Source organism: Chlamydotis macqueenii, chromosome 4 (assembly GCF_036417535.1).
Source record: "Chlamydotis macqueenii isolate bChlMac1 chromosome 4, bChlMac1.mat, whole genome shotgun sequence".
Taxonomy (NCBI): Eukaryota; Metazoa; Chordata; class Aves; order Otidiformes; family Otididae; genus Chlamydotis; species Chlamydotis macqueenii.
In genome coordinates, this window is record NC_141559.1 from 55,707,869 (window position 1) to 55,729,049 (window position 21,181).

Sequence of the window (21,181 nt, forward strand, 5' to 3'; positions counted from 1 at the left end):
TGAAATTGAGATGCCAAGGTCAGGCAAGAGAAGGAAGTATAATGCTGATCTCACAAGCTGTTCATTTCAAGATAAGCACTGAAGTGTCATATCACCATTTAGGACACTCTACTAAAAAAGATGTCTCACTGCAAAAAGCCAAATGAGGCAGCTTTTATTAAAGATGAAATGCAAAAATAAACCTCAGATTTACATGCTTTGTTTTGTGAAGTTTATCATTAAAGAAAGGCATTGCATTTCTCATTCCAGAGAAAGTGGCACCATTTTTTTTGGTATTCCTAGAGGAACAACCCCCACCCCCTGAATGACATTTTCAGGGTAACTTTTTCTTGCAAGATTATTTTTTGATTGATCAAAGTATTTTTCTTATTTTTTTTACTTTTTATTTACTTCTGGTTAAGATTGATATTAAAATGTATTGATTTACTTATGTAAGCATCATTGTATTAAAATCAAAGTAGATAAGCAATGCTTTTAATTCAAAAATGGTCAAAATTCAGTTTTTCACTTCTTTTTTAAAGTACAAGATGTATTTAAGTTTCCACAAAATATTTTCCTTTCCATTCGTAGGGCAGCCCCTGGCACTGTATGTCGTACAGTTAGGTGACTGCTAGCTCGGTTAACAAATGAAAAAATAGTGTTCTGGATTTCTTTGGGGAAATAGAAGTCCGAAGGAATCTTATAAGCACCTTCACTCCTTGTTTTTCTCCCGGAGCAGCCCACGGGAAGGGGTGAACTGCTAATTGAGTAACAGATGTGGGTAGGACCCGGCAGCCCGGGGCTGCGGAGGGCCCGCGGGCCGCCTGCCCCGCCTGTCGCTGCTGCCGGCGGCCAGGAGATGGCGGTGGAGCCCAGCGGCAACGGCGGCGTGGGCAGCGGGCCGGCACCTTGCCCCGACGGCGGCTCAGCTCCCCAGGGTTGAGACGGACATGGGACAGACTCGATGCCCGCCCGGCCGTGGCTGCCGTGCAGCCGGGCCCCCGCTCCTTACAGGCTTCCGCGGCCGGGCTGCCCGCGGCCGGGGCCCGCTGCTAGCCACCCTCCGCGGCCAGGCCCGGGGCAGCGTCAGTCCTTTCCGTCCCGGAGGGGCTGAGCTCCGCGGTGCCGGATTTCCCCGCGTCACGGCGGGAGGAAGGCCGGGGCAGGGGCAGGGGGCAGGCGGTGGCTGATAAAGGCAATCTCCCGCCAGCGCCCGACAGTTTGACCTCTCCCCCACTGGCCTTCGCCCAGGGCCGGGGCCGTGGCACGGGGGTGGGCTGGGCTGGGCTGGGCTGGGCTGAGTGTAACAGGCCCAGTAGCCGTGTCAGAGGGAAAGGGTGCTGCAGGCCGGAGGGAAGGCCTGCCCTGGACCTGCTTGCAACCACTCTTCCTTCCCACAAAACACAGACCTCCCGGCGTTTGGCATGTCCCCACACGCATCCTTAGCCCCTAGAGCAAGCACAAAGTCATATCCTGTTCTCGCTGGGCATGCTGTGCCCTGGGTGAGTGATGGTCAGCAGATCTCTGAGCAGGAGCTGCGGCAGCATGGCTGGGCAAGCGCGAGGCATTCACTCGCTTCCTGGTGTTCTGTTGACTCTCCTTCGAAAAAATGGCCTGAATTTAAAATAAAGTGCCAGTTCAGAAGATAGGTTTGAAATGTTAGAGTGAGTCTTTCCCTCACAATGGACACTTGGTCCTTGAAGGGCCTCTCCGAAGGGAAGGAGTTGTCTCCATGATCATTGTGCTTCAGTGGCTCCTGCTCTGGGCAAATGCACAGTATCTCGGCTGTAGACCACAGTCAAGTGTATATACTAGCTAACACATGCAATTTTGGCTTCTGCCTTCTCCCCCAAGTAACCTTAGAAATAACGTGGTCACCATTCCTATTTGGAAAGAGGCTTCTTGCTGGAAACAGACTATATGAAGGTAGCAGTTCTCACATCTGAGAAACTTAGCTGTCTTCTTACATACTCCTTCTTTATCAACCACTTTGAAGGATCAAAACATGAGATATTTCAGGAGTTTTATATTAGCCTTTTCTGCTGTGAGTGAGTAAATGATCCAAAACAGTTCTTATAGAATAGGAAGTTGTTTTTTTAATATTTGATCCTTGCAAACCACATTGATTTAATCATGTTATATAGGTACTTCAGTTAAACAGAAGAATAACATCATTGAGGAATTCTTCCCAAGGCAGCTAAGAGAATATACAGTTAATTGTTACATTAACAATTACATGGTTAGGCTGAGAAAACAGCAATAAGTGTTACAGTAAAAATGTGGGAGAAAGTTACATTTCTTCAATAGGTCAATGCAAGTAAAGTTATTTTGGGGAATGAAGGTTGTCTTTCCAAGAGACAATGCCCCAAAATATGGGAACACGTTTATGTTCCTCAGATAGGAGGCAACATGTCTGCTAATTACTAATATTAATTATTCAATTAAATAATATTTTTATGACCTTGACTCTCTCTCTTTGCTTTGTTCTTGCCAGCATAGCTTTCAGCTTTCATCTCAAATGGGAGAGGCACCAGGAAGCTGTTTAATGCACTAGATATTTGAGGGATTCTTTGTTATGTTGAAGTGGAAGTGTAGCTGAATAACTTATAATTCTGGAGAAATGTATGCTGAAGACAATACAGGAGGTTAGTGGGAAGCTCCAAATCTTAATAACTCCTTATTTTTTTCAATTTATTTATTTTCTCCAGTGACTCAGATTTTTTAACCTCCTGAAAAAGATGAACACTTAAAATCTGTTGCAGCAGTTAGAAACCATACCAGTCGGTAGTACTTTCCGTGATGCTTTTTGTGCAACTGTCTGCACAGGTAGGCTTTGTGAGCAGATAAGAATAAGAAAGCAGGTAAGAATAAGAAAATTTTGTGTCTTTGATTGACACAAACCTCTTTAAAGTTTTGTGCATTTTTCTCATATTTTATCTCCTGTTTCACATTAAATGATGAGAGATTGATGGAAAATTATATTGCTCGTAATTAGTCAGGGTGAGGCAGACAGTGAATTATGTGGATTTTCAGACTTAAATTTTTTCAAAGACACAGTGATCATTGTCATTTTTGAAAGTGGCTGAGAATAAAGTGCAGATTGGTGTCAATGCAATGCTTAATTGAGACATTTTACCAAGGAGAGAGGAGGTCATGTTGCTTCAGTTCTATCACTTAGAAAAGCATTGCTGTCTGAATACCCAGTGTGTGTGAAACAGACATTGGTTGAACTTTATAGCTGTGTAACTGACCCTAAAATAAGTGCAGGAAGTGGTTTATACAGTAATATTATGAATGCCAAAAACCATTCAGGTTATTAAATTGTTTCCTGTTTAACTCTGTCTTTCGCAGTCACTTTAGCCTTGCTCAGTTCTACCATTCTCAGAAGGTACTTTTTGAAAAGCTGCAGTGCCTTGTATGTTTATAAATAAAGTGCTAGGCCATGCAGCAAAGTGCTAGGTAAAAATCACAGTTTAGATATTTGAATTGCTCCAGAAGTAAATGAGATTCCTCCTCACTTTTCCCTAAGAGCACAGTTCTCAGGCATGGAAGATTGCAACTCTAAAACTCTTTGGAATCTATTCTTAAAGATTTCTTTTTGTTTAAAGCATGTAACTGGATTGTGTTTGTTGGAAACACAGATGTGGTTTGTGACAGGCTTGCATTGCGGGTCCTGTGGAATCAAAACTTCAGATGACAGCAGTGAGGATAGAAGTAGTGATTCTCGACAGCACACTAAAGAAGCTGATTTTTTTACCTGCAATACAATAAAAATTAGAAAAGTTTTGGATGACTTACTCATATTCTCGTGCCTTTATGATTGAGAGTGCTGTGCTAGGTCATGATTCAGCACTTAACTGTGCTTTCCGACTTCCCTGTTTGCATTAGGCTGCCCGCAACTCTGTATTGCAAACAAGTGATAAACTGTGCTGTAAACTGTATGATCAGGTGACTGGATCCTATCTGCTGTAAAAAAATACACTCCTTTCAGCTTGGTAGTTACTGTTTCTAGGGGAACACTGAACTTACAGTATCAGTATGATACTTTGGCTTTTTACCTTTGTACCTAGCAGGAAGAAAGGTAGCCAAGCATAAAACGCCTGATTTCTGCTGACCAAGATCAGCAGCGGAGTACAAGGAAAGAGACAATGGCTTCTGAAGCAGCCCAACAGGAAAGTCAGACATCTCCACAAAAGAAAGCTGGATGGGTAAGCTGAGTTTCTTCCCTTTTCTTTTGATGCTATTGCTAGTGAATAACTAGCAATTTTAGCTTAAGCATATAAATGATGAGAAGAAAGGGCATATGTTATTCTGCCTGATTCACTGCATTCACAGAGCTAGAAGCTTTTGAGTCTTAAGATAGTGGTCTCCGATTTATGCTACGCTAGTTAAACTAGTTACAAACTAGAAGAGCCCTCATATCTGAGTACAAGTCCACTACAACCTGTCCCTGTCAAGTTGAGCATGTGTGCATGTGCATGTGTATGTACTGAGAAGGGAACAGTACTGCACAAGAACCTGTCCTACAGCTGTATGGCAGCTGAGCATTCTCCTGTGCTGGAGAAAGCACCTATCCAGAGTGGTTCAGATTTTACCATTTTAAGTTATAAGCATACAATTAACCACAAGGACTTTAAAGGTGGTGTGACCTTGTTGCTGACCAGTCACTGCCAGAGCGCAGTGAAAGTGGGCTGATCTGCAAGGGAAGGTGAGCCAGGAGCCATGACCGACAGCAAGGCAGGCAGGGGTTGTGACCTCAGGGACAAGGAGCACAGTCCCACACTTCCCCATAAAGAGGAGCAGAGCGGATCCAGTGACATTAACTGGGGTAAGCCAATCATCATTCCAGTAATTGCCAGGCAAGTCCACAGGAGTAAGGGAAGATTGATGGTAAACCAGGACATCAAGTTAGCAACGCAAGGTAGAGATCATCATGGTAAAAGGCCAGGTACAGGCATACCTACAACACAGTTAAGGCAAGGACCTGAGCTTAAAATGCAGCTGCTGAGCAGAGGGGCAGGGGCCCTGGGCAAAGCTTCTTGCAGCTCTTTCTCTCAGCTTCACTGTTTTCACAGCAATCTAATTCAGCGTTACACAACTGTGCCGTATTCAAGCCGACTTTGAGCCCAAGCAGCTAAACCCCTGGCAGGGTGTGTATGAGGGAGAAAGGTTGGAAAACCTGTTGGTGCACTTAGGACCCTGACACTCATTTCCGTATCTTTCACACAGCCTGTTTGAATTTTATTGTATTTGCTGTGACCTTGCTGTGAAACCAGTTTGAAGTGGTTCTCTAGGGTCTGGAGTGGAGTCAGTTCTCTACTGTTTACCCAAGCAGCACCACCGTTAACTTTAGTGGGAGCAGTGCTTGAAGAAGGACTAAGATATTAATTAGCTAACATGTGAAATGTGTGGCTGCGGCCAATGAATGCATTTCATTATTATGGTTACAAAATCATGGATCAGTCAGGCATAAAATGAGGTAGAATCCTGTAATAGACAATTGTACTCTTTTTCCCAAGGTACTGCTTGTTCTACAAAGTCTAGCTTTGCTTTCAAGAATGGTATGTTTGTAGAGGTTGTGGTTTTACAGAAAAAAAAGTTAAAATTTCAACTAATTCTAACTTAATGACGACTCCTTTCCCCCAGCTTTTATTGCTGAGCATTACATCACATGGTATAGGATATCCTTTGGGTCAGCTGGAGTCAGCTGCTCCCACTGTGTCCCCTCCCAACTTCTCCTGCACCTCCAGCCTGCTCACTGGTGGGGCAGCCTGAGAAACAGAAAAGGCCTTGACACTGTGCAAGCACTGCTCAACAATAATGAAAACATCCCTGTGTTATCAACACTGGTTTGGTCACAAACCTGAAACACAGCACTATACCAGCTACTATGAAGAAAATAAACTCTTTCCCAGCCAAAAACAGTACACTCATATATTTTGGATGCTCAACAATGATGCTACAAGCGCTAACACTGACAACCGAGTCATCTCTTAAAAAAATAAAAATAATATACTTATATCCACATGTCAATGCCCTGGATAGTAGAATACAAGAGAGATTTTTCTCACAATCAAAATAAAAAAAAAAAGAGGTACCATTATCCTAAAAGAAGCCTGTCATCAAGCTAATTACTATGAAGGTAAAGTCGGTATGGTTGAGTTCAGTTAATGCCATGAATATATTGAAACTGCTCAGAGAGGAAGTTAGGCTAGTTAGTGGAATCTGACAGATTGATGTTGACGCTCTTCTGAATACTTGCAAAATCTGCTCAACTTACATTGACTTCTGTACAGGGCAGAATATTTTTAGAAACTACCACTCTGCCTTTATTTCCTGTGATTTCTTTCCCAGAAAGCTCATGTGAATGAAACGGCTAACAGAAATAAAGCAATATACTTCTGGGGTAAGCAGCAGCTGAGCTATTTTAGGAAAGTTGTCCTGGTTCTGGCTAGGATAGAGTTAATTTTCACTTGAGCTGGGAGAGGAACAGACTGTCAGGATAAGAGGTTTTAACTTAAAACCTATGTAGTTCTTTCTGTCTTGGGGTGTCAAGTATTTCATCGCACTGCTAACAACAGAACAAGGAGTTTTGGTTGGTTGGTTTTTTGCATTGTATTTTATTTGGTTTTAAAATAATTTGTCTTCTTGATTTTTTTTTCTTTTTAGTTCCTGTGAGATTAAATTCAGTAAGCTAACCCAGGTTTATCCTTTCAGCCAATGTTCTATTGTCCTGTCTCACAAAGTCACAATCATGGAGAAATTGCAAGGATCCGTGAAGAATGCAAAAAGGAAAGTTTCTGGTACAGAGGTGAGTGATCCAAACTTGTTCTTACCACACTCAGAAAGACTTCTTCATGTACTTATACAAAACTGGCTGCAAAATCCCGTGCCGTTTATTGTAATACACTGGGTTTTGGGGAACTAGTATTGTGGGTTAACCTAATTTTAAGTTGAGCAGTATGTTGTTATAGGGGTAATTGTAGGCAAAGGTGGTTGAATTAAGCTCTTGTTTAGTATGAACTTACTTTAACAATCATGGAGTTGGTTCTATTCTTGAAGTCCATTATTAAAACAACCTTAGGAATGCTTTACTTTATTACGTACTTATTCCTGCCTTTGAATGAAAGGCAGGCATCACTACATATCTTGTGTTTGTGAAACTCTTTAGATGTTAACATCTTTAACTCTTAACATCTTTGGATGTTAAGATATCTAAAAGATTAGTTACTAAGTGTTATAGTGCCTTTTAAGTTGACCATGTCAGTTTGCATCTAAATTATACATTTTCTGAAAGATTGAAAAGGGTTTCACCATTTAGTCAGAGCTGCTGTCATAACTAGTGTTGCAGTACTGAGAGGAGATATTCAGGTTATGGAAGCTATTATTTAATAAATATAGGTAATGCATTAGCTCCAGGTGCTGCAGCATGCCCGGCGCTGTGTGAACACATCCTTGCTTTGAAGAGATGGTAATGTGAATGAGCAGGTGTAATAGGTGATTAAGACAGTATGCAAAGTTAATGTTTAGAAAATGAGTAATGTGTTTAATATTATAAACATATAAAACATTAAACACATAAAACATTTAACATATAAGAGTAATATGTTTAACAAATAGATAGCAAATTTTGGCTGATACCAGATACATTTCTCCTTTTTATTTTTACAGCTCTTCCTTTGTCTCTTGGGAGCATGCTTGTCACCCAGGGGCTAGTCTCAAAAGGTAAATATAAAAAATACATGATGGTCCTAAGTTATGAAGTTGAGACTCTGGAATTCCTACTGAAATGCAAGTTTCCCTGAAGCCTGCTGTTTTTCAAGATCAATATTCCTCTCACTCATCACCATCATTGTTGTAGTGATTTGATCATTATGTATGCATTGCCACAGTCATTCTTTTCAAAGAACATGAACAGAAAAGAGAATTCATTAATTCAAAGACTGGTGGATAGACTCTGTCACCATGGTCACATATATTTGAGTAGATTCTTCACTGGGGCTGCCTGTAGGGCAGAGCATCGTACAACGTGAGCAGGGGCATCAGATGTGTACTGTAGCTCTAGCTGTTGTTTTATTTGAAAAATGGTGGCAGTATTTTCACAGTGACCACATATCAATATGAATACAGCTTTGGTGCAAAGGGACAAGGAATACTGAGGTTTTTATAGAGATGGCTTGCGATCTGCAGGCTAACACAAAAGAGAATTGTATTCTGTTTATGTGGTGGATGAGCCTGGTTCTACACATTGCACCTTGCAATGTGGAGTTTCCCTTTTGGGGATCTTGACTAATAAGAAGGTTGATATTAGCATTTTGGGTAAAGAGTGAAGGGCATCCACCCCGAAAACTGCTAAAACGGGTGTATCCCACAGGAGAAAATAAGACAGTCCTTTAGCCTGCATCAGCAGCTGGTTACAGCAAGGGCAGGTAGGAGAAGAAGAGAAAAATCACAGGACCTGAAGCAAGAAGCAGAAAAGAGTCCAGGGGCTAAAAGACATGGGTGGTGGGAGACGGCAAATGCAGGAGGTGGAAGTGGCTCAGCCTTTTCTCACTGTATGTGGTTGCAAGCCCCTTGTTTTGTTCCAGCCACTGTTACCATGTTTCCTCCTCATTGCATTATTTTCTTTTTACTAAGCTGATCAGAAGGACTAGGTAGAAAATCTAAAAGCTGTGCTATACCACAAGAGGCTGATGTGAGTTCTCTGTTGTACCCTTGACCTATGAGCTTGTAGGCACATGGGAAGGGAAGGAGCAAGGGAGAGTGTGTGAGGGAAGGCGAAGGATTACACATTGGAGAAAGGGTGAGCAGTGATAGGAAGGGCACTGGGATTGTATCAGTAGCTAACATGCCACATCTAAGAGCTAGTGGAACAGAAAGTGCCCTGATGTTCCTAAATCTGAGTTAAAGGGCTTTTAAGTATTTTGTACAGCCTTCACCCTCAGAAATGCAGAAGCTTGTAGGAAAAATACTGTCTGTCTTTGGTGAGTTCCTCAAGTGAATAAGCTTTCTGACTGTTTCCTTTTATTTTAGGCATTTTCTCAGCAAGCCCAAGATTTGGTGCATTACCTAAGATAGCAAGTAAGTTGTACTCAATTCTAAAGGAAAAAGAAAGGTTATTTACAGGCAATCTGCAGTCCTTAGATGCATCTCTCTAAATCTCTTTTCAAACTCTTCCTTTTTTGGAATTTATGACATGTTACCACAGTGCTTTAGAAAATCAGAATTGCGATCATCAGAAGTGGTGTGCGTAGTGTGCATACAAGGGCAAGATAAATTAGTGCTGACATTGTGATTTAATTCATTGTGAGCTTTCTTCATAATCTGTTCCTCTGAATCTGAGATCTTGTCATTCCAGGTGACTATGATTTTTTTTTATTGTCTGCATTGTTTTGAACCAGTTGCTATGTCTCACAATATATAGCTGGTTTTCAGTAGTTATTGTAATTGTAATCCTTGCAATCCCTGTATAACTTCACATGTGTTTGTGATAAGTTTTGAGAAGACAGGCTACATACAATTCATCATATGATTAAAATGGAGCCAATTGCAGACTCTTGATTTAAGCTCTTGTATTAACAGTGTTTGTTATCTGTCTTTGTAGTTGCTGGTGTCTTAGGTTTCGCCATTGGAAAGGTATCATACATAGGAGAATGCCAAAAAAAGTTTGAGAAAATTGGTGTTGCTCCATGTGGTCCACAACAAAAAAGGTTTGTGCTTATTTAAATCATTAATCTTAGATCAAAATTGTCTTTACAATAGTAAAAATAATATGCAGCAAAACTATTAGTTTAAATTTTGTGATCAAGTCATGAGGTACTACTCATATTCTTAGGCTATATATGACAGTATTAGAAACTACTAAATATTCTTCAAAAATGCAAATTAAACTCAGTGTAATACCTGTCATTAGGAAATCTGTTCTTTAAGTAAAATTATCAAACTTTAAAGTGTGATGCAAAAACAGTTACTAGTTTTCTTTTCATCTAGTATTGTGCCTCTAAGTGTCTCACGATCTTCTGTGATAACACTCGGCCCTTTGAATCCTCCTTTGTACCATAGAATCATAGAATAGTTTAGGTGAGAAAATACCTTTAGGATCATCAAATCCAACCTCTCTCTTTGCTGCTTTTTGAAATGGTTGCTCTTCCCTTTTGGGGCTGCTGGTGAGGGAGGACATCTCCATCCTCCACTAACAGCGACAGAACAGACACTGTCCTCTCAGCCCTAAGTATGGCATGAAGGGCCACAGGCAGCATGAGGAACCTAGAGCTGTCTCTGCCTTTCTCTGTGTACAGGGGTTTTGTTTTCTGCAGGTGCTGACATTTCCTGTTTCATATGTGCTGAACATGCCTGCATAAAACTGGACAGATGCTCTGAGAGCCAAGCAGCAGCAAAAGGCCATGCCTACAATAGTCCACCAGCATCCTCTGCTGCTGCTGCTGCTCATATTGTGCCAAGCCTGAGCTGACGTACCCTACTTTTCAAGTGGGAGTTGGTAGCTCAGCTTAATGCTATCCAGGTCCTGTCCACAAAGTGCCTTGCAGCCCCCAGATTATCTCTCCTCAGCACTGTGGGGCTTTGTAAATTGGAGAGAGTAGCAATGGAAGAATCTGTTCATGACATTTTGTTATCTTAAATAGGAAAGAAAGGTCCTTAGACATAGTGGCTGACCAGAGGAGCAATGCTAGGCTGGGCAAGTCACTGATAGCTCCAAACACCAAAATATGGCATCTTTGGCTGCAAGAAGAGCAAATACCTCTGGTCCTTAGCGGGAAATACCTGACTATCATGGGGCTTGGCCAACTTCTTTCCTGAGTGAAACTCGGAAGCCCATATCTGTCCATTGACCTCCACCATACATCTGGCCAAATACACTGCAGATTTTTTTTCTGCTATCCTCATATTTTAACAACAATTTCAATCTCAACCGACATTCCAACATCCTCCTCTGTAGCTCTGCCTGACCTCATACTGTCATGCCAAACCATGAAGAGCACAAACTGAAAGGGGTTTTTTGTGTCTTGCAACTCTAAGCATATGATAGATCTCAGTGGTTGCCTCCTGTCACCTCCATGTTTTAGTCACTGTTTTCTAAACTTCGTATAAAGTACTTTTTCCCATCAAATCACACTCTGACTTCCTTCCAAGCTCCTCCTTCCACTGCCAGTACTGTTTTTCATTTCCAGTATGGCTTCTCATATGCACCTTTCACATGCAAAATGCATTTCCAAAAATCCTACCCAGAAAATCATTTTCCTCCGTCTTTCCACATCTTTCCCCCGGCCAACACGAGCTTTTATGCTTATCAAAATGCCTGACTGGGATAATGGGAAGCTTCTTCATTGTTCATATGTCTCTCCACTTCCATTTTCCCCCCACATAACAAAGCTATTACTTTCTTTGCTTGGTGTTACACAAAGTGGCTCTTTGTCACTCTTCTATTGTATGCTTTGCTCCTAACTCTGTTCATTATTGATAGGTACAATGGCAAGGACTGTCTTTTCAGGCTTAGAAAATCCTGTTATATTTGGTGATTGCTGGAAATGGTAGTTAAGAATAATAATTAATGGGATTTTATTGGTTGAGACATTTAGATGTCACCTTCTGCAGTTTATGTCCCATAAAGCGGTTACAACAATTGGAGAATGTAGGCAAGAGATTACTTCTCCAAGAACATTTGCTAGCATGCTGTATGGTTGTATTAGAAGAAATCCAGCAAAATTCTTGAATATTTTGTCTGCTTTCAATATTGTAGGCATTGTCATCATACTTGCAAAGAATGTGAAGCAAAATCGGGATCAAAAGAGGAAGCAGGTTCTGTTCCTTCAGCACTTTAGTCCCAGGTAGGCAACCTTGCAATTTTAAATAAATTCTCTTTTTATTCTCCATGTTTAGTGGTATTCTCATTTGAAACCTTTGAAGAATATAGTGAAAAGAGTGGATTTTAATAATGGATTAAAATCTGAGCATTATTCAAGGAAATATTCTCTATCTATGGTTTGTAATTAAATTTGTTTCTTTATTTTCACCTTACATACCTTTCATGCTAATTTTAAATCCCCCATTTCTGAGGAATTTCTGCTTTAGCTGTAGCAGAGTATTGTTTATTCACCTAATCGGAATTCATTTGGATTGACTAGTTGCATGAAAATAAATACAACTCCTTTCAATTTCCAGCTCTTTTACTTAAGAATCAAATAATTGATATTATTGATATTGATATTTAAAAATACATTGAAATACTGAGACTCTCAAAGCAGACACAGTTGGAGGTGCATTTGTTTGTTTATTTGAGGCAGGGAAGGTTCATCCAGAGCTAAGGTTTGTCCAGAGCCTTAGCGAGGGTGGTGTAAGAGTGGTGCTACAGCAACTCTGTGCTGGGACAGGCAAGATAGCCCATGTGATGTTTTCACCCCGGAAAGGGGAAAGTTCCCTTTGCGAAAAAGGAGAGTTCACAGAGTGGAAGACAGGGGAGTATTTAAAAGCACATTCACTCTTTGTGTATGAAAAACAGGCCAGCAGCTGGGCTTTTAAAAACCATTTTCACACATTCTGCTTGTGGTAAGCCATGGCCTACATTTCTCACAGGCAGGAAGAGCGTGTGAAAGTGTTTGCAAATAGCTTGGCTGCCTGCAGGAGAGGAGAGCGGAGGGGCTATTTGAAATCCTGCCGTGTGAATTTGTTATGGCTCTAACCATAGCTTGGAACAAAAGCCCGATGCAGAAATTGTTGGATTGAGTCTCTTTGGCATAGATTATGTAGGCATTTAGAGAAGGATATTGATAATGGTCCCTGTCTTGCTCTGAAATGCATGGCTGCAGACAGTCTTTCAGGAGGAGTATCCTAGCAGAACCTACCCAGAAGAGAGATTTTGATGGATTTTTACTGTGCAACAGTACATTATGGCAGTAAGGATTGCCCTGAAATAAACCATTAGAATATATTCCTGGTTTTAGTCAACTTTGCCACTGCTTGAGGATTTTATATCGAGAGCTGCCAGTGCTCAGCTACTAGCAGAAAATGGACTTTGGCTCAGGCTCATCTAATAGGGTTGCTGCCAAAATGGGTAGTGCTTCTTTCTGCCAGCTGTAGAGATCATGAAGCACTGTGCCCTCCAGATCAGCTCGCTGCTCTAGCTGGGTATCAGACCCATAAGGAAAGGGGAAAAAAATCTCAGACCTTTCTGAGGTGTAACATACTAGTGCCAGCATGAAGGAAGGTGCGAGCCAGACTTGGGTAACGTGTGTGAATGACAACCAAAATCCATTAGCAGCTGTCAGCTTACTTAAGCCTTTGCATTACTGTGCTGATTAAGTGCTTTTGAAGATTTTTCTCTTAAATAAATGTTTGCTTAGGCCAGTAGGCCAGTATCCTCACCTATATTTAATTGAGGACGGTCACTTACTAGCAATTACCTGTGCAGTGGAATCAAATATTGATGGTGGGATTTACCTCCACTGTTTGTCAGAGCTGGAGCTTGCTAAACCTTAAATCCAAACACATTTTCTTTCCCAGCTTTTTCCCTTTTTCAGCTTTTCTCTGTGAGATAACAGTATTTTTTTTCTGGTGTATAAGTACCAATTAGCTTTTAAATAAATTCCAAATTGTCTCAAAGACAAAGGAGTTTTGCAGCTGTATGAAGGGAAGAATGCAGGATGCCACAGGCCTCTGTTTTCCTTCTGCAATGGGTCCTGGAATTTCTGCTGTTGAGCCTGTTCCCTGTGCCAGTTCACACCTTTTTCAAAGACATTGATTGCTGCACTTTTTACCAGACACTTCAGTCTTGCTTGTTTTTTAAAAGTGCTAGAAAGCTTAATCAGAAACAAAATGAAAACAAATGTAAGACAAGTGTATTTCTTTCAAATTTTAATTGCTGGAAGGAAAAAGCCATTATATTTGGGCTAGTGTGGTATTTTGATTTTGCCAGAAATCAGTTTTGGTAGACAGGTTTTAAAAACTTAGGAAAATAAATACTCTAAGCATTGTGTTGTTTTCTGTATTGTTAAACAGTGAAAATAACAACCTCATAACCTCTTTTGTGTTTTAATAAAAACTCTTAATTTAGCATGCTGTGCTCTGAAAATATACAGAGACCCTACTGAGTGCATCTCACCACTATCTGTGCTAAGCGTACCTTGCAAGCTCTGGCATTGCCTAGGAGGACCACGCAGATAAAATTGTACTCATGTTGATGAGTCCAAAGGTAACATCTTTTATCCTTAGGGACTTTGCAGAGTTGTCAGAGAAATCACCAAGAAGCTGCACATTTCACATCAAAAACAAGGTGCCACTCGGCTAAATAACGTGTCCTTTAATTGTGTTTACAGGTGTGGTGAAGATTATAAAAATCTTATGGATCAGCTTCTTCTTTAAGGCTTTATTCTGTAGAGAAGAAATAACATCTTTGGTTTGGTGTAAATCATGGAATCATAGAAACACGGATTCATAGAATCTTTAAGGTTCAAAGAGACCTCCAAGATCATCAAGTCCAACCATCAACCTAACACCATCAAGCCTACTAAACCATGTCCATGGCTTATTTAAAGCACTTGCATAATGTTGCATAGTTCTGTTCAGAGTAAATACCAGTTTCTTGTAATGCACTTTTTGATTTTTCCTCTTCTCTCTTATCTCAGCATGTTTTGGTTTATTTTCCTCCCTTCAGTACAATTTAGCTCTTAGTACTGAAAAATTACATTTGTCTATTGTACTTGGATGCTGGCAATATCTCACATAGCAAGCAAAGCGGCATACGCTGGAAAGTTTGTCTTTTATATCAAAAGGAAAAAGTGCAAGGATGTTCAAATGATTTTGCACAGTTAAGCAGCTGTTCAGTCTCTGAGCTGACTGCTTGTTTATGGACTGTTTTAAGAGTACTAAGCTAGAAGTTTGTTAGGGTCTTGTCACACTGCAGTTACTGTGCTGAACCAACTTTTAATAGGCCAGTTTTACATAAAAGTCCACTTTGCCAGGGATATAAAAAGCATGTGCCACATTCATAGTGAAGATAGGATATTTTGGGACAGTTTATGGTCTGCACGCAATCCAAGGCTCCTAGATGTTGAGAAAAAAAACTAGATGGCACATGCTCTCTGCAAGCAGCATGACACACCAACTTCCCTGAAATATTTCAGCAAATCAAAAGCAGACACTTCCCCTAAACACAGTGATGGTGTTCACTTGGAAATCGAATGTACGGCTACTGAAAAGTTGGAGCTTCACTGTCAGTTGATGAAGCCTGTCTTCTGTGGGGTTTTTTGTTTGTTTGTTTTTATACTACGCCAATCGTGAGTACCCCTCTTTTGAACCAGCTTCTTTGGGCATCTTCATCTGGGCACAAAGAGATCCTGCAAGCAGGATATATAGAATGTAAAAGTATAAAGTAACTATTGATGGGTTACTACATGCAAAAGACAGGCAGCCACCAGGCAGGAGGAGAAGGGTTAGACTAATGAGCCTCCCTGGTTTTTTTACCCTTAAGATTTTATAGCTTTCCAGATTGGTGTTTGCCCTCTTGAATTTTTAAGCTCATAAGAACCCCTGTCTCAACAGGGGCTTTAATTTTACACTTTTTGCCTTTCTATGGACTTTTCCCACAGCTCTTTCTCAGCAGTCCGAGTCAAGGGTAAACAGCTCTGCTGTGTCAGAGCTGATGCTTGCTGTACAGGCAGGTAAACCTTGGAGAGCCTTCAACAGGGGCTACCGGGAGAGAGGGTTACACAACCACAGAGAAGTCAACCTCCTTTGTGAGAATAATGTAATGACTACAGGTGTGCTGTAATAGCTAGCAAAACTTGTACAGTGACGTGTCTTAGCTACTTTCCCTTCATCTGACATCTGCTGTCGAGATAACAGCAACAAACTGCACCAAGGTTAGTCGTGCCTGGGTTATCTGAGGCAAGCCTTTTCATCCACGTGATGCTGAGGAGATTGATGCATGTGACAGAGGACCTTTCATGTTGGACTCTCAGAGGTTGTTCTTGTGGTCAGTGTTACCTCCTGGGGTTAAAACTTAGCTACTTAACTTTGCTTTAAATGTAATTTTGTTCAGGCTTCTTATTACTTTGCTGTAATAAATGTACTGGGATATAAAAATTATTGTCTCCTTTTTTTTTTTCCTAAATTTATTTCTATACTTTGTAAGAGGCAATACTCTGATTAGCTAATTGTGTGGATCTAAGTTCATGAGTTACTATGATACTGTTATGAAAAAAAAAAAGGCTGTGAATCTGAGCTGTATTAGCACTAATTTTGTGCATATCAAAGGAAAAATGGGCAGAGTTTATGGGCGTACAAGCATTTTCCTGTACTTCAGAGGATTTATGGCCAAATAATTATTTAAGCCTGTCAGGTGTCAGGCTCCATATAATACTCCTTGATTTGAGAAATAACAGGGGGTATGTTTTGGCAAGGCTGTTATTTAATGTTGTTAAAATCCAATTTCTCCTGCTTTGCTCAACCAACAATCTTGTCAAGCGTGCAGCTGGGCTCCAAGCCTTTATAATGAGGTAGTAATGGTGTTGCAATATTTCTTAAATATAACTTGAAATTTTAAAAATAATGTAAAATTTAAATTAACTGACTTTCCCCAAAGCATCACCTACAAAAGGATAGGGAAGACTCACAACACATTCTATACCATGTTACTGAATTTGGTAAAATTGGAGCCAACTGGCTTTCATTGTGCTGTAATTTACGGGGGTGTTGGAATTTTCCTGGTGGCTGGATGTGTGCTGTAGGGGTGGAATCAGACAGATGCTGGATTTTTTACTATTGGATGGTTCACAGGACCTAGTTAAGCTTTTAAGCTGCTTATGATTTCACAAAGAAATATGAAAAAAGAGTGTTGTACTTCACAGGAGAAGTTCTGTAAGAAAGCAAGTGTTGGGGTGTTAGTAGTTGTGCTGCATGGTGCAGAAGGGAACGTTCACATGCATACTGATTATTTTCCATTATTACTTTATGCAAAAGGGAGACAGGAAGAGCTGGACAAAACCTCATGTGCTCTCCTGGCCAGACCCTCATGCTTTTTCTACTTGGGAAGATAAGCTCCTGATTAACAACGAGTGCTTTAAGAACTGTAAGTTAGTACAGCCGTTTTGCAGTAATTACGGACAATTTAATGAGCTAGCCTATGTTGACTGTTACTATCATATGTTCCATACAAGTAGGTCAAATAATTTGTTTTTAATTGAAGCAGAAGTTGAATGCACTGAATTTAGGAGTGACCTGTTGAAACAAAAATAGGGAAAGAGTTGAGGTAATCAGTTGTTTCCACAATAATCTTTATTTCAGTCTAGAATAAGAGGGGAAGAGATCTCCAGGAGGAAAAATAGTTGACCTTACAAAGGATCAAGCATTGTTTATATAGTGCTAAAACTTTTATTAGTATTTTATTGTACTAATAATAGGATATACATTTCTTTTGGGAGGAAGATGTTACAAAAAAGCTAAAAAAATCCGGTGAACGTAGACAGCTTCCTATTAGTCATTTGTATCTGGAAAGCAGAGCTTACTTTCTTCACCCAGAGATAAGGCAGTTTAACTGCGTGCTTAGGCATATCACAGCTTAGTTGAAGTCCACGTACTTCCTAGAATCAAGAAACAAAATCATAGAATCATAGAATGGTTTGGGTTGGAAGGGACCTTAAAAATCACCTGGTTCCAATTCCCTGGCCTGGGCAGTGGACACCTTCCCCTAGACCAGGTCACTCAAAGCCGCATCCAACCTGGCCTTGAACACTTCCAGGGATGGGGCATCCACAGCTTCTCAGGGCAACCTGTGCCAGTGTCTCACCACCTTCACAGGAAATAATTTCTTCCTGATATCGAATCTAAATCTACCCTCTTCCAGTTTAAAGCCATTACCCCTCGTCCTATCACTACCTGCCCTTGTCAAAAGTCCCTCTCCAGCTTTCTTGTAATTTAGGTATTTTTAGGAAGGCTGCTAAAATACATCCTTCAGCTGTACTGCATGCAAAGCAGGTACCTATATGTAAGCCCCAACCCACCTTATGGAATTACGAATAGAAAAAGGGTCAGAACAGAATAGGAAAGCTGTCATGACAGTAATCTCAAACAACTGCAATAGATTGCTTGTCTCTGGGGACATTCCTATTAGCTATTTGAAATAATTTTACAAATGCTCTATTCAACCCAAAGTGGGTTTTGTTTTGTTTTGTTTTTTAAAGTTATGTTTTAGAAGAGAAAGCAATTGTAGGTTGAAAACAAAGCACATTCCTGTTTAAATCCTGACTTAGTAGTTGGACTTCTGGTCTAGAATTCCCTTTTAAAACTGGGAATGAAGGGGAGATGAAAGCTCACTATCCAAGTTTTTATAAATCCCTATAAAAAATAAGATTTGGGGCTTACATTACTACGTTTTGAGAGGAAAATGAGAGAATAGGGCATGCTGTGCAACTACAGTGGATGGGAGGGGAGGGTTCTGGGGCGAGCTGGCATGGAGAGAGCAAGCTGTGGGGCAGGAGCTACAACAGGAGCGTGCTGGGCCAGGCCAAGCAGGAAGTACCAAGGGGCAGCTAGCTCGGGGGCCACTCTGGTACCTCTGACAGCAATGCTAATTTGGGAGCAGCAGGTTCTTCCTGATGACTGTTTCTACCAGTGAAAGCTGCTGGTAATTTGTCCCACTCACCCACCTTGTTTTTGGCATCACACGCAGGAGCTCTATTTGAGAGAGCCAAAAAAAAGGGATCCAACTTCTGACATCAGCATTGCAGTCGCTGCACATCTTGGAAATACTAAGCCACTTTTACTTACAGACTTAGCTGCACTAAAGTGTACTATTTTCCCAAGTGTGTACTTCATTTGAGGAATCACCTCTAAAATAGGTGGATTTGTAAAGTCCTACAGCGCCGTAAGTGCACCTGTGACACAGTATGAAGACTCATTACAGCATTCACAGCAGGACGTTATGCCTTACAAATCTATTAATGTTGGTTTTTTTTTAAACAGTGGACATGAGAACAAAGGGATCTACTCCATACTGTAGACATGCTTTGGTACAGACTTGGGGTTGTGGTGTTCATTTTTTTTTTTTTTCTTCGCTCATAAGTCTCTCAAGAAAATGAAGTTCTCAAGAAACAAGTGAGACTCTTCTCAAGGCCAGTTTAAAATCTAGAAAGCTTGAGAGGGCTTCTGGGGACATGCCGGGGGGCATCTGGTCAACACGATAATAATCTAATAAAGGAAAAGATGACTAAGTTTCTTGATGACGAAGTGACAGAGCTAGGAAAAAAATCTCAATTCTGAGAGTCTGAGTAATAAGCTTCATTGTCACGGGGAAAAATACTAACTGCATCACACAGTTGGATTTAAATTACTCTGACAGTCTCAGTACAGAGATCTGGGAGTCATTTTGCATAGCTCTGCTTAGTTGCAAGACATCAGATCAGTGGTCTATGACAGCCAAAAGGCAAGTAGAACATTAACAATTCCTAGAAAAAAAATTGGGACAAAATCGACTTATACTACGGAGCAATTATATGGCATGCCCTCATCTGGAATATTGTGGTGCTTCCAGTGCACCTCAGAAAGTGTACAACAGAGCTGAGAGACAGAAAAAGGAGAAAAAAAATGTAAAAAGACGGATCAGAGGTACAAAATGGTTTCTTCACCAGAGATTCAGTAACTCACTGAACTCACAGGCTGAAAACAACTCAAGATGAAGAATATGATATCTGTAACAATGTGAAAGGTGAATAGGGAATGAGTAATTGCTATTTTTTGTAAAATGACAACTAGCCGGCACGTGGTGAAATCAGATTTCAAGTGAAAAGAAAAGCAGCACTTCTTTATATAGCACAGTTCCATCATGGACATTCTTGCCGCAGGATACGGTGGAGACAAACAAACCAGCTCCAAAAGGCACCATCTACACCGAGGCTTGGTGGCTGTGAAACACCTGGATTTGCATGATCCAAATGTGAACTTTGTGTCAGAAAGCTTCTCAACTCTGTTCAGAGGAGAACAGGAGGGCGTAGCAGTGACAGATCCCCCTCTAGAAGGATCACCAGCCAACGTGGGAGACAGGGTGACCACAATGGTGATTCTAATATTCTTACAGCTCTTGAAAAACCAAGTTAAGAGCCTGGACTAAAACCCAGGCAGCTAATGCCTGAGTGGGGACTGAAACATCTTCATGTGCAGAGAGTGCAAGATTCAAGATTCCTGAGAAAACACACCTTTAAATTATTTAAATTACAATATAATATTTTAAAATAGGATGGGAATTAAGGCTTTTCCCCTTGTCTTTGACATACAGCTTGTTTGAGAGCAACAGCATTTCTAAAGCAGATGCCAGAACCTTGCACTGAAACAAACACTTACTCGATCTTCTAAGCGTTACCTCTCACACACGCACGTTTTGACGGTTGTACGTCTGCCTCACCAACAACCTAAGCAACGCCGTGTTGGTTAGGCCCATCGGCAAGCTCAGTTATTTCAGAGGAAGAAGCAGCTTTAACGCTTCCTCCCAGAGAGGCGTATTTTAAACCCACCCTTCACTCACGCCAGCTGTAGGCTGAGGTCTGCAAGGACTGAACTGCACATGCCCCGGCTTATTTCCTGCTATATCATCGCATGTGTAATACTTCAAAATACCAACCTGAAACCTTACCCAGCAGCAAATGCAAGCCACTTAATGAAGCCATTCTCCTGATGAGTTCCACGGATCCAGTAGATCGTCATAACCTTGGGAGCTGCCTCAGGCCGTTGCAGGAACACAGCCTGCCCTTGTCTAGGCAGGGGTTTCCCACCGGGCTGCTGAGCAGTTGGCACCTCTGGTGGGATCGCTGGTCAGACACCTGCTCTGCCAGCCCGGCTGGCTCCCCTCCTGCACTCTCCTCTGCTTCTGCCTGCACAGCGAGAACTTGGTGGGGGCTGAAGGGGCTCCTCCTTGTTCACTTGCTGCTCTCGCAGCGTGGCATGTGACTTTGTGTCTACAATGCAGCCTTTGGAGTCGGTTGACAGCTGCACCTTATTGAGCATGCAGAGGGTGAGAGAGGAAAAGTGAAGGCAGTTCTTCATAAAATCTTAAGGGGACCCTAAAAACCACACTTACCTCTTCTACACAAGCCCATAGCCGTATACACTGACTGTATGACACTGTACCGGCAGAAATGTTTCCTATGTAGCATGGCTTATTTAGAAGATAATCAAGACATTGTTAACGATCCATCAT

At 41.2% G+C, this 21,181-nt stretch overlaps 1 protein-coding gene across 2 annotated transcripts; it reads left to right on the forward strand.

Moving 5' to 3' along the window:
• Window positions 1-4,005: 4,005 nt before the first annotated feature.
• Window positions 4,006-16,077, forward strand: LOC104475214 (OCIA domain-containing protein 2). Of its 2 annotated transcripts, none has more exons than XM_086746815.1 (7): window positions 4,006-4,187; window positions 6,649-6,790; window positions 7,651-7,704; window positions 9,013-9,060; window positions 9,584-9,689; window positions 11,738-11,825; window positions 14,310-16,077. In XM_086746815.1, exons 2-6 carry the CDS (start codon window positions 6,700-6,702, stop codon window positions 11,817-11,819), a joined length of 381 nt encoding a protein of 126 aa, XP_086602941.1. In that variant the 5' UTR covers window positions 4,006-4,187; window positions 6,649-6,699; the 3' UTR covers window positions 11,820-11,825; window positions 14,310-16,077. The 2 variants fall into 2 exon arrangements, with proteins under 2 accessions (XP_086602941.1, XP_010124140.1); XM_010125838.2 differs by having other exon boundaries at window positions 6,697-6,790.
• The last annotated feature ends 5,104 nt before the right edge of the window (window positions 16,078-21,181 follow it).